We start from the raw sequence: 14,761 nt of genomic DNA, 5'->3' as shown, positions 1-14,761 counted from the left end.
CAGATAGTAGACCCAGTAGATTTCCGCCCGTTCCAGGGTAGGTCAAGGTCCAAAAATGAAGTGCACTACCCTTTGCATCCCTAGGTGGGGCTAATGGAGAGAAGGGGAAACCTTTTCATGAGATTACTTTAAAACCTTCTCATCCAAAAATCAAATCCTAAGAGGGTTAAAGAATTGAAACCAAGGAGGAAAATGACTCTTGTGAAAAACAGTTTGCTTCATTGACACTTGACCTTTGAAAATTGTATACAAATTTTGAATCCAACAATTTTACTACTTAATAGAACGATAGTCTTATTCCTTCAAGACATTATGAGCATTTTAAGGGTGATCATCGGCTACAAATTCTTGAAACCACCATTTCTACCCTAAACAAGTCAGAGAATTAGTGTGTGTCCAAATCTTCAATTAGATTCAACAGTTTATAACAGTTTTTTTTTAAAAAGTACATCTACGGATATTCTGCGATAAAATTGCGAACAAAACTTACAACAAATTCTTCACTTTCAGGGCATTGTTGTGGAAGCAGAAGGTATAAATCTCATGAGGAAGCTTGACAGGGACCAAATGCAAATCACGCCAAGGAATTGTAAGACATTTAAAAGGGTACCCAAGGAGCTATTTATAGCCATGTTGTGTTGAGTCATCTCAGCTCCTCTAACTGTAAATGATAAAGCTGTTACCAGTTGTGCTGCTCTATTTAGTTGGTGCAGTCTATAAACCTGTTAATAACAATTTATTAGTTTTTAAATGAATCATCGATTTAGAAAGTTGTCATTAAGAATATATGCAATTCTTTAGTTGGTTTATTTAAAATTTAAATTTGACAATTATTCGACCCAGATCATCAAAATGTTAATAATAGACCATCAATTAGGTAAAACCAAATAAAGAGAAGGGTGGACAAATAAATTTGTTCGGTAGCATTTGACATTCGTGTTAGAAGTTAGAACGAGACAGAACATAACACGAGGTATATTCTACATCTGTTCGACTAAAAAGTGAGATATAAGATTCAATAAAGAAACAAGAGATTAAAAAGTGAGGCATTTTTTGTTCCACTAAAAGGGATGGAACCACACAGAACAACACATAACTACTCTATCAGTGCTATTTTCTTTTCCTATTCTATTTATTTGCCAAATGCTACCTCACTATTTTTACGAGGAAGACAAAATACATGAAGTTAATCAACAGGGGATTGGATTGTCCTTACTTGAAAGATTAATGGAATAGCAGACCATGAAGGTGATTTCCGATGTCTTGCATACTGCTCAAATGCAAATTGGACAAGTATACCAACCAGGTATGGAGCGAGAGTTGCAGAAGCTGCAGGGCCAGTCCATGGCCAGACCAAACCCATTGTTACCATAGGAATTATAAGACTAAGCACCATCGTAGAAACAGAAGAGACTCTCTGTATCAATTGAGGGGGCAGAGTATCATTATTGCTGGCGTTAGTACCCTGTTGTGTGGGCCTACTTAAATGGTCGAGTTGAAACAGAAATACTGCCACACCACCGTAGAAAATTGCTTCTGTGAAGAATAATATGAGGAAATCTGGAGATGAAGAAAGAAGACAGTTCAGAGTTCGGAGAAGTAAGCACAGTTCAGAACTAAGAAAGAAAGAAATGAAAAAAAATGTTTTCAGTAAAGAATGAAAAAAAAGAAGATTTAAAGCAAGCAAAATTGAATATTCTTGTGTTTGAGGATAGGTCACCTCATAACTATCAATGTTGTAGCACATAATTCACAAGAATTACACTAACTACAAACTCTCTTTTCCCCAATACTCCACAAACATTTTAAATTTCTAAATATATTTTGATATTTGTAAATGTATTGTTAGTTATTGATACTGAAATTGCAAAACTTATGACCCAACCCTTACAAGTACAGTTCAGTCTCCATTTTGTCCAAATATCCAATGATTGTTGCCAACCGTATTGTCAAGATGCAAGATTCCATGTCAAACAATGGATATGATCCGGATATCCAAAAGTTTCCCTTGCATGATCCCTTATGAAAAGCCCCAAATACAATCAGTTCCCGCTTTTATACCCAGTTTTTTTAATCATTGAATGGCTGATCTTACCCACATTGATTCAAGATGTTCTAACTTACTCCGGAGTGCAGACTCATCCAAGTGCAAGAAAAGACTCACAAAATTAGTAAACTATGCAGTTCGTAGAGCACAGATAAAGCATTATAGCACCAAATACATACAATGAACAAATGCAACAGAGAGTCTTTCTTAAGAAAAGTTACCTGCTAACAAGGAGTCCTCAAAAATGATAGAAAGTACTTTACGCAAATAGAGTGAAGGGAAAATGAATGAAGCAACGAGGACTGTAGGGCCCACAAACCACAATATGCTGTTTTGATTCCTCTTCGAATTAGATACCAGAATCTCCCTATCTCTTCCATATGGATGGTTATAAAATGATATTAAACCTGGTTTTCCATCACTCCCTGATAAATGAAAAGATGAGTTGCTAGCAGGAGAGATGACTTCAGCACTAGCATTGTCATTTTCAGGCACAGAAGCAGCTACTTGAACCTCACTGAATTGCGATTGATCCTCAGAGACAACAAAAAGAACATCATGCCGTTTTTGGAACCTTCCTGCTAACTTCGGGATTCCACGTATAAACTTAAACTGGCATGATTTGTCTAACAGTGGTACAAATGCATAAACAAAAATAAAATGTTAATAGAGGACATATCCAAAGGAGTGTATATAAAATGTTGGGAAATTGCAGCTTACACTCTTCAACTTTGGTCCATATGTAGATTAGACCTTAAAGTTTGAAGGGTGCAAATGATCCTGCCCCTAGTGAGCTTCAAACCCAGTACAAAAAACACCCTCCATTAAGTAACTTGTTCAATATCTGATTGAAAAGTCATGTAATTTGCATATCACAAAAAAAATAAAAAAGTGGGGAAATTGGAAATGTGAATATGATCTAAGATGTAGTATCATTTCAGTTTTCCAATTTCTAATTATGCCATGATTAATGGTTTTCTTAATGGGGGGGGGGGCTTTCATATGATGTGTGAAGTTCAGGGGTCATTTGCAACTTTTCAAATACTAAAGGTCTAATCTGCATATAAACCAAAGTTCGAAGATGTAGGCTGTGCACTTTACCCTAAAATATTTCCAAATTTCTACAGTAAACAGATTCATTGAAGAATGAAAAATAGGCAGGTGAATCGGAATTTAATGAAGAATAACAATGTAGAATTTCATGAATTACCCAATAAATGAGCAATCTACCTTTACTGTATATTTTCAGCTGAGCACCAGTTCGCTGGTTGACAAACAACCCTTGTGATAAGCTCAACTGAATATTAAATGAAAAGAAATTGTTGAAGCAGGAGAGTAAATAATGCATTGCTAAGAGATACAGTAGTTAACATTTAACAATTTTAAATAGCAAGACACATGCTTGAAGTGTACTTTAAATATCTAGGAGAAGCAGAATAGCTACAACTAGAGAATGGAAAGATTTAGGCATGTCTTGCCTATCAACACCAATGTGTAGTGGGGGGAATTATATATGCATTCGTTAACCTGTAGCATGTACCATTTATATATGTATATATGAAAATTAATTGATTGATAAACTTTCAATAGTATGAACCATAGAGTATATTTTCATAAAAATTGTGAATAACAAAAAGAATACAGTTGCTATAAATTCTAGCACCAATGAGGTTAAATTCTTTGAGCAAGTATCATAATTCATAAAATGAATTCCTAAATATTTTAACTTGACATTTTTAATAAATATAACTCATTGACCAAGTTAAAGAAAGATTAACTATTGGAATGCTTACATCTATTCGACCAAACCAAAAACAGGCTTACAAAACTTGAAATGAAAAGCGAGGGAGAATGGGAGACACGGAAACAGAGCACACTGAAATTCAGTATTCACCAAAACAATCAAGGTTAGAAAACTCATCAAACCAATGACCAAGTTAGCTAAGAATTAAATAACTACTGAGCTTGCAGCCCGAACCAAATAGATAACACCTTGTTCCACCTCCATTACGACCTTATAACTAATAAATCACACATCTTTTTCCAGCAGCGAATGTCACACAAATTCAATTCAATCCGTTTTTACTGTACCACTGGTTTATAATTGCTAACTATAGTACTATGGGTGGAATAAATAACAAAAAACCATGTCCTTATTTCATATACCCTTTGTATATTATATGAAGATCATGATTTGAATTTATCTTCTTAAAAGATTAGTTGAGGAAAGATGCAATTATCAAATTTATGTTCAACAGTTTCTCCTAAATTTTTTATTATTCTTTTTCCCAATGCCATTGAAGTATACAGTTGGTGTAATTGTTTGAACATGATTGATTAGGGTTACAAGACCATTATGGTGTCATTCGATCCATGTAGCTGACCCCACCTAGTGGGATTAAGGCTTGGTTGTTGTTGTAAGGTTATGGACATTAAAGAATGAACATTTTAGCACCAATCTTCAAAACGCCAAGAGGTGAGTATAAAATGAAAATTTTCTTTGAATCTGTATTCTGACTGAAATCACCAAATTGTTTTTTTATAAACAATGCATAGCACATACTTCTATGTTATCAGGAATGCTTATTTCTGAACTCCATTTTTTCTCCAAGCGCTACTGATGTAGCAAAACTCGGCATCAATCCTATCCTATCTAACTCCAATACTAGCAGGGAGGCTCTCCTGCAACTTAAAACTATGCATCAAAACTTGACATATTAGAAGTGTCCAATAAAGCCATAGCAAGAAAGTCCATATGAAGTTATGAAAATATATAATATCAATAAAACCACTCCCAGTGTACAAAACTTAGCACATATCAGGAATCATGCTTAATCTCTAATGATGATATTGATGCAGAGTTTTTTCACAAATAGCCTTCGGTTGATGATCCAGCTAGTGTACAGCACTCCACTTTAACCCAACAAGTTGGGCCATGCTTAAAAGACGCCTTATGTGATGGCAGCAGAACATCTCCTCATGTAATCCTGAAGACTACATCGATCAATGTGAGACTTGGTCCCAACACTGCCCCCCCATGTCAAGGGAGTTGCTGACCAGAAAAAGTCAAGGGAGTCAGGTAGTGATTCCTTGACATTTTGTTTGAGGCGGTGGCGTGTGCTTACTTATCATTACCAACAGTACACCCGATCAGGGCAATGCCCAAGCTCCCCCATTGTGTAAAGTCAAAATTAGTCGTAGGCATAAAAGAGGTTCTACTTCCACCAAGTGAAGGCCAAAGTAGATCCCTTATATGAAAACACTAAGCCTAACACTACCAATGAGAAACTCAACATCAATTAACAAATGCAATGAGAATCTGTTCTATCTTAAGTCTGTGAAGTTATCCCGACCTAAAAGACTGGTCCACTAGGTTGGAAAGTCTCAAAAACTTAAATATCGCGTCGAGTTTTCCTCATTAACTAAATACATAACCGAGAAAAAAGAGCAATGAGTCCGCGACAACTTTGCTATATCCATACTGACCTAGTGGTAGCTCTTTTCCCTTTGACAACTTCACTCATCTATCAATATTCATAAAGCACCCGAAGACTAGTAATGATGTGACAGTGGTTACATACTCACATGTATCTGCATTCATACGATGGATTTGGTAATGAAAGGTTGAGACCCTATATATGTAAAAACCATAAAGCTTGAGAGGACTATATTATAAATAAATGCAAATTGCATATTTCTTTCTATTCTATTAGCTAAGTGTTTTTCAAATCAGAATCTAGTGACATAATTTTCATACAATTCATGAACAATATACATATATTGCCCATTAAAATTAACAAACAATAACATATTTCATTTGGAAATTTGAGCAAAATAAATAATTTTTTTATTTTTACAAAAAAATGAATAAACGAGAACAAAGTAAACGTACCTGAGGAACTCTTGTGTGTTGGAAAGGAGAAGAAAGAGAAGCCGCTAAACAAGAAAATGATGAAGACCCAATTTTCGTAGCCATAATAAAAAAACTTAAATTAAATTAATTATTATCTGAATGAAGCAACAAACAATAGCGTTTAAAAGGATTGTACTAGTAGTAGCTTCTCTATGTCTCAGGCAAAAACTGGAGAAAAAAATGAATCAATCAAAAAAATGTAAAATAAAACAGGTGGAGAACACAACACACTCCTTTCGTCTTGTTATGCTTATACCCTTATTGTGTTAATTTATTTATTGGAAAACATTAGAGAGGAGGGTTGGGGGAAAAGGTGGGTGTGGGAGGAAGCTCGGGTTTTTTTGTTAGTCTAATATAGGACAAAATTAAGTTGACTTTACATTTAACTTTATAGATTTGTACTTTAGCAATAAATTAAAAAAATCTATTTCATATTTTATCTTAGTATTTAATGTTCCATATAAATTGAATTAATTAATAAATCTAAATCATTAAGATTTTATAGAAGAAATAATAAAAAGTATAATAAATTTTTTTAACTTACATCCAGAATGAATAAGTGAATTTCTCTTTTTATTTTATTTATGCTTTATAAGTTTTTGACCTAGATATAAATCTCTAACTTTATGGATTTTATTTTAAATTCCTGTCAATAACTTTAGGTGTGTTGAAATTTGATATTTTTATGAAATTCTTGCCTTAAATTTTGTGTTCTCCTATTTCTAATACAATTTCATTTCTTTTTTGTTTCTTAGGATACATATTAGGAATAACATTTTAACTTAAAAAAGTAAATTAACTGATACCCTGAATTTTAGTGAAATTACACAAATCACCCTTCACTTTTCTATGCATACACAGACCTCTAATTTTTATACTTTCATCACACTCACTATCACTGCATGAGAAATAAGTGTAATATTTTAAACATAAAATGTGATAAATGCAATTAAGTTAAACAAAACATGGTATATTGTGGAGACAAGTCCAAATAATATATGAGTCGATACCTCTTTATTATTTTTTGGTTCGTTACAATATAGTATAAAAGCGATTTAAACAATATCTCTTTAGAATTGTTAATGAATTTTGTAACAAAAAATAATAAAGATATATTTATTTGTATATTATTTGGATTTTTCTTCACAATATACAATGTTTTATTTAACTTATTTCTATTTATCGCATTTTTGTTTAAAAGTTTATACTTATTTCTCATGCAGGGGTGATCAGTATAATGAAAGTATAAAAACTAGGAGAGGTTTGTGTAAGTGTAGAAAAGTGAAGGATGATTTGTATAATTTCACTAAAACTGAGGGGTGTCATTGTAATTAACTCTAACTTAAAAACACTTGATAGGTAACACTTGATACCTATCTTGTTTAAAAAAATAAACATTCCATGTTATCATTCTCTTGACCTGTCTAGAGGGATAATGAATAAAATTACATTGATGAGGTTATAAAGAAAGTGGGTAAACTAATTTTTTTATATAATGCAAAAATAAAAACTCTCTAAATCTAAAATATTTTAAAAGATAAAAAGATATATTTTCTTTATTAATTATGAAAAAATCATTTAACACTCTTCATAATATAGTATGTACATAAATTTTGTACTTGTACCCAATTTGGTGACACTCCCATCTTTGGCAAAACTCCTCCGAGTGGCACTAACAAAATGATGGTTGTTGGCTTAGTTACGATTCGAATAGTTGTGGCTACAGGTACGGAATGAAGATTTGTAATCCTTTTTTGATGTATCAATCAAAATACCTCATTTAATTAAAAAAATTATAAAATATAAACTAATATTTTATATTATTGAGTGGGGATCTACTTACTTCAAGATTCCCCATTCTGACCATCAATTATATGAACATTTAATAGTTTAGATGTATTCAGTAATTGAACCATTGAATTTCTATAAAATTGATGATTAAAATGATTTGTTTTAATTCTATTAGAATAGCTACATAAAGATAAAGTCCTTTTAGAACAGAGGATCGTTCTTCACTTGTTGGAGACACATTGCCATGACACAAGGTGCTTAGCTATTGTGGTGAAAGGCACAAGATAGACAAACTTTACATATCTAACTTAGTTTCACTAGTTTTTGGATGCAAAAAAACCTAATTTTGTCCTAACTTGTTTTAAATGAGACACACTTAGCATGTTTTTATATAAAAAAAGATAAAACATGATTAAGAGAAATAAATAATAGGTTGTGGAAATTTTATAGTAACCTTAAAATTTCGGGACTCGGAAATTACTTGTAACCCTAAACCTAATTCTAGGAGTTTATTAATAGTCTCACTAACCTAAACCTAAAAAAACACAACCTCATCATAACGTTCTTTTGCTGTCTCCTTTTTAATTCATCTTTCATATTATTCTTTTCGGATTTTTGTTGTGCCTTCTCTTTCATATTTATTTTGTTTAATTCAATGTGAATTAAAAATGGTAGCATAGTGCATGAGGCTCCCACCAAATGGAGACCGTGGACAGTAAATGAATACAATCTTACTCTTATAAGCAAAAATGTTGTTTCAAAATTTAAACTCATAACCTCTAAGTTATATGGCAAAGAATTTTACCACGCATCAATACTCACCCTCAATGTCAACTAAAATGTGACAAAAAAATCTACATATTAATGTATTAATTAAAATTTATCAATAAAATTGAAAGATATAGCCATTATGTGTCATTATCATTGACAAATATAGCCTCTAACCTTCGGTTCATTATGTGTCATCTTGTCTCTAAAATAATTGATAAAAAAGTATTTACTTCAATTTAAGGGAGACAATTGGGATGGCTTTGAATTTGAATTATAATCGATTGATGTAAAGCCAGCCATTACTCCATGTAAATTTGTTAAATCAAAATTTTAAACTATCTAATATATTTATATCCAATGGATTCCAATTCATCCATTTGTTTTTTTTATTTTTAATTTGAACTAAAACATGTTTAAAAATCAATTTGAAAAAACATTCTTCAAAAGTGATTTTTTTCAAATGTCCTTCATGGATGAATTCCAGTACCTATTTTTTAAATCTCAAAAACAAAAGTTAGGGTTTTATTGAGAGAAAGAAATCAAAAAATATATCAATCTTGAAGGAACATCAAAATTAAAATAAAGCATTGAAGAAATAATAAAAGTTAAAAAAGAAACCTTCAATGAACATGAGAAGGAAGGAAGATATTAGGAAAAGAAACCTCCATGGAAGACTCCATAGAAGAAGATGTTATTGAAAGTTTTTATTGAAGTAACTTTTTGTTCAAAATGATGATGTTGAAAGTTAAAAATAAAGGGGTTTGGGTTTATTTGTTGCTTTTTGGGAAATAATTTTTTATTTTATATTTTATTTTGGATGGGTTGGGTATCCATCAAAATGGATATACTTATGGATATCTATTGAATATAATGGATGGATTTTAATCTATCCATTATTTATATTATCCATTGGATTATATCCATTTAAATCAATTACCTCTAACGAATGAATTTAATTTAAATGGATTGTGGATTGTGGATAATTTTGACACCCTTACTGTACTTCTTTTCACAACAATGTAAGACGAACATTGTTTCCCAAGCTAACTTAAGGGCAACCTTTTGAAGTAATGAAGCATGTGCACCATGAACTAACCACTAAGCTTCAAATTTGTCTTATGTCAATGTCTAGGGAAGTGTTCAATTCAATTTGGGGTGTCAGGACTATGCTTAAGTTGATAAACAATTATTTAATGACACCCAAGGGATGGTGTTTAAAATGTGTGTTAGGTAGTGATAAAAAATTATTATATTTGAAGTTATTAAAGCATAAAGTCAACCTTAGAATGGAAGAGGTATGATTGTAGAAGCACTAAAGCGTAACACGAAGTGTGTAACTCCACTTAAACTACAAAATTATATTAAAAAAAGACACATGTTATATATGTATATACTTAGAAAAATAATATAGATAAGAACTTAGAAAATCATGAGTAATAAAAAATTGATATATATACTGACAAATCTAAAGTTATAGCAAAATAGTCCTATGACTCATAAGTCATAACTCCTAAGTCTATACTAGACATCCAATCAAACAACATGTTCTAGCCATAATTATAGTAATCATCTTCCTCCATGACATATAAGTCTACCATCACCATCATTGTTAACTCCTAAGTCTATATTCTAGACATCCAATCAAGCAAATTGTTCAAGCCATAATCATAATAATCATCTTCCTCCATGACATATAAATCCCCCATCACCATCATTGTTAAAGTTAGGAATCTCCAAATAATCTAAATTAGGATTCTCAAGATCTTCTAGAGATGCACCAACAATATCACTAACATTAGCATCTTCTCCATCTTGAACAAAGTCTACCATCACAATCATTGTTTGTTGGGTACTAGTAAGGTAAATCACACCTAGAGGAGATGAATAGGTGTAGCGGATCACTAGTTCTACGTTTCCGATTAATACACAAAACAGAAAGCTGATGCAGTTAATTGGTTATGGTAAATGTTAATTGATTATGCATAGTTTCATTAATCGATTATATACAGATTTAATCGATTATGTTGTATCTTTGAAAACAAGATTTCTTGCAGTGCAAACAATGATGATTAACAATCTTTATTACCCTAAATTGATTCTTGATTATACCCTGATTATTAACACTTAGCACAAATCACAAAATTCAATCAAATTAGAAATCAATAAAGATTGAAATGTAAAACAGATAGGGAAAGTGAAAGTGCTCACTGATTTTTATCCTGGTTCGTTTGTGAGTCAACTTGCAAACTATATCTAGGCCTCCCCTTCTGATCTTGGGAGATTTTTCTTCACTATTGGAAACCAATTGTTTGATTACAATCATACTTCCAATACACCTAGCAAGAACTTCCTTCTTGAACCCGATGAGCCTACACACTTGGTTTGACATCTCTATTCGCCTAATAGGATAACACATTGTTAATGATTCTAGCCCCAACCGAAGTTTCACTCGATCCGAGACTTCCTGCTCTGTGAAGACATACAATTCTCTTTTATGATGATACTGACACATCAAGAGAATCAATCCTTGTTTTCAAAATATTCACCGAGTTATTGATGCACACTTAATACGCAGATAAAGATTCTGATCTCAGCTCCATAAATATCTACAGAATTTTCACAATAAGCCTAAAACTAAATGTGGAGTTATGTAGTGGTTTTTCAAATAATGAAAATGAGAGCACAATGGAAAAGTTTCTCTCTCTTTTCTCTATAGAATACAATGCAATATTTCACTCAAGGATAAGCCAGATGCTTTGAAATTTCTGTTATGAGAATCTCGGTTTGCTTTCTCTAAATGAAAATTCTGAATGTAATGAATGATGCACATGAGTGGAAAAAATAACTTTTATATGAAACTGATTTTAACTGATGTTAATCGATTAACGTGATTATGCAAAATAGTTTTTCCATTAAGGTTTAATCGTTACCAATCTCTTTAATCGATTAATAAACCAGAAATCCTATGAAGTTAGCCAATGTAACTCCTTTTAACCGATTACACCAATCCTTAATCGATTAACGGATTTCAACAAGATATAATCGATTATCAATCATGTTAATTGATTAATATATATGAAAATGGTTTTCATTGATGCATGGTAAACATTCTATATGATGAAAGAACATGAAACACATGATTTTGAAATCGATGCTTCTTTTATGCACAAAAACCATGTAGGCCTAATACAAATGTATGATTCTACTTATCATATATATTCAGATGTTATACCTCAACCTATATGAATTTCATTTTAAACTCTTGTGAGACTTTCATCTAAGGTTTACCTAATCTAAACTCAAAAACTAGACAATCATCTTTAGACTTCTAGAATAATAAAATAATCATAAGTCTACGACGTTGACCTTTGAGTCTTTAGCATGTTGTTTGTTGTTGTGTTCACATCTTCAACCTTTCATTTAACTCCTTGCCTTCATCAAAATTATGCAGGTCAATCATAAGGGAAACCTTTTGAAGTAATAAAGAATGAGCACCATGAACTAACCACTAAGCTTCAAATTTGTCTTACCTTTGTCACGTCAGTGCCTCGGGAAGTGTTCAATTCAATTTATGGTGTCAGAACTATGTTTAAGTTGATAAAAATTTATTTTATGACACCCAAGGGATTCCAACCATGATTTTGGTTTTAACTCCAAACATGACTATTGGACTTCCAAAGAATTTTGTTTTTTTTTTAAATCCTCCGGTTGATAATCAATAATGCTCATGTCTTCAATATTTCCACCATCCTTATATGATAATCATACCACTCATTATCAACTTAAACATTAACGTCAAAATAGGACCACAATGCAACTTTGGGTTAAGATACTAGCTTGAAGCATGTAGATTCCTATGTAATTAGTTATCTCATTTTTATCAATGATTTACCATATTGGAAAATAGCTAAATAAAAACTTATAAATTGAAGGATATCATAAAATGGTATAAAGTGGCAAAACTTACCTCTTTTTAACATCATTGAAAGTAATTTGTATCTTCTTTATAGCTTGGTCCATTGTTTCATAAGTGAAGCCCATGATAGGTTTATCATATGAATCCACTGTCGCGACCCGAATTTTGGTTGGAAGACCGGCTCTGCGACTTAGGAAGAGGCGAACTCGATTTCTACCTCTCCTAATTTATTTGGAGTCGCCACTACGTTTTTTGCGGTTAAAACGTAGAAAACTCTCTAGTATGCCCGATTGGATAAGAATGGTCTTTAAACAGAAATTCTGAGCTTGGGAGTCGATTACGGATCGGGGAAGGTATTAGCACTCTGTCCGCTCGTATTAAAACGGTACCCTCGCTAATCACATGGACTTTTATACCGTAAAAATTATTTAATAAAATTTAATTGCTAAAACAAAATACTTTTATTTTTTATTTTTGTGTCTGACAAGAGGTTATCTTGCTCCTACGTATCCCTAGGTGAAATAGGAAAATCAAGACTATGTAGTTCTGGTACGAAAGTTGTTTGATTAGTTTGGTTGATTGTCATTGATTTGAAAATGTCGATTTAGTATTGATAGATTTGGCAGAGTTGATTTTATGGATTTTGAAATATTTAAAATATCTGATTGTGTTAATCAAATGGAACTAATAGCTTAGAGACGGTATTGGTCGTTGACCTTCTTCCCATTTTCAAAGAAGTTAGAAACGACTCGAACCATCACTACAAAAAAATATCTTGTTAGCCACAGTTATAACCGTGGCTATTTTACCAAAAAACCGTGGCAAAATACACCAACTACGGTTTCCTCGACCCTAGCAATAAGTGGCGTTGCAAAAATTTAGCCACAGTCAATGTATGATATAGCTACATCTATGAGAAGTGTGGTAACATTTCCTTAACCACGGTTCAACCGTGGCTAATGTGAACCACACCCATGGCTAGTTTATACCATTACTTTAACCACAGTTTAACCGTGGCTAATTATTTATTAAGTTATTTTCACATATATTCCTCTCCTAATCCTCTCTAACAATCATTATATTATATAAGCATTAATACTATGAAATTGGACCCAATATCTCAAATTATCATCACCTTCATCTTAAAATAATTCCAAATACATAAGCATGAATAAGTTCACATAATATGTATCATTCAAACCAATTGTTGAAACATTCCAAATTTGGTTAAAAAATGCATTAATATTTCTATAGTAAAAATTTCACGCATAATCACATGGAACTTCTAGTCTTGCCCACTTGATCACTTCAGCATCACCTTTTCGGGCTTCATCCATTTCTTCAATTCCTTCAACATGACTTCACATGAATTTTTAAGTATACCAATCTGCAGGACAACCTATATCAGTTCCAACAATCAAGAACTATTGGAATTTCAAAATACAGAATTCTTGAGATTCAAAATCAATAATATTTATTATTAATATCAGTTCCAACAATCAAGAACTATTGGAATTTCAAAATACAGAATTCTTGAGATTCAAAATCAATAATATTTATTATTAATATCAGAAGTCTCAATAACAAATAGAGAGTGACTGGAAGAGTCTCAATAACAAAACATAGAACCAGCTGGATTACAAACCCTCATTTAAAATAATAAGATAATGAATCGTATTATTCAGGCTTCAAGCAGGAATGAAGCAGTCACGTAGATTCAAACAATCAGAGTAAGTTCCGTACAATATCCTTAAACAGTCAGACTTCCCATCAGAATATCAGATTAACATAGATTGGCGAAAACATGAAATATATTTTTTGGCATCAAAGAATTATCTACAACTTTTGCTATAAATAAACTACATATATTAACGCAACGGAATACCATCGCAGTAAATGCTGACAATGAAAATGATAACAACTCTGTCAAGATGATACCTTCCGATATACAATTTTTTAATGATGTAAGCACTGAGCAGACCTGACTGCAAGACGGTGGAGATACATTAGACCAGAGCAGCATGAAACATCAATATTAATGTGTATGCTCACTAGTGATATAGATTAGAAAGAGAAACAGTTACCAAAACCCCAAGCAATGTGCTTGTCATGAACAGATACAAGAAGTTGCCAAGAAATTGCAAGGCAATTGACAGGTCAATTTGCTCAAGGTCAAAGCTTTGGATTGCATTGAAAAGCACCACTGACGTAGCATCATTCACCACACCTTCCCCAAATACAAGACTGTACAATAAAGGTGTTTCATCCTGATTTTGATGAGGATGAGGTTGAACATGAGCAAGAGGATGAGGATGAGGATAAG

General features: G+C 32.3%; 2 protein-coding genes across 2 annotated transcripts; both read right to left on the bottom strand.

Moving 5' to 3' along the window:
• Positions 1-245: 245 nt before the first annotated feature.
• On the bottom strand, positions 246-6,255 carry LOC109339326. The gene is made up of 5 exons (XM_019576740.1): positions 5,940-6,255; positions 3,278-3,344; positions 2,269-2,673; positions 1,217-1,560; positions 246-722 (listed from the first exon to the last, which is right to left on the bottom strand). Exons 1-5 carry the CDS (start codon positions 6,021-6,023, stop codon positions 507-509), a joined length of 1,116 nt encoding a protein of 371 aa, XP_019432285.1. The 5' UTR covers positions 6,024-6,255; the 3' UTR covers positions 246-506.
• Positions 6,256-13,597: 7,342 nt separating this feature from the next.
• LOC109339325 (sodium/hydrogen exchanger 3-like) lies at positions 13,598-14,705 on the bottom strand (the record flags this gene model as incomplete). The annotated part of the gene is made up of 3 exons (XM_019576739.1): positions 13,598-13,825; positions 14,377-14,423; positions 14,523-14,705. Coding segments are annotated over 3 exons (267 nt in total), but the record flags the coding sequence as incomplete, so codon positions are not given.
• Between the last annotated feature and the right edge of the window lie 56 nt (positions 14,706-14,761).

This window comes from Lupinus angustifolius, unplaced genomic scaffold (assembly GCF_001865875.1).
Source record: "Lupinus angustifolius cultivar Tanjil unplaced genomic scaffold, LupAngTanjil_v1.0 Scaffold_69_6, whole genome shotgun sequence".
Lineage (NCBI taxonomy): Eukaryota > Viridiplantae > Streptophyta > Magnoliopsida > Fabales > Fabaceae > Lupinus > Lupinus angustifolius.
The sequence above is the reverse complement of the archived record's forward strand: the minus strand, read 5'-3'. Positions and strand labels throughout refer to the sequence as shown.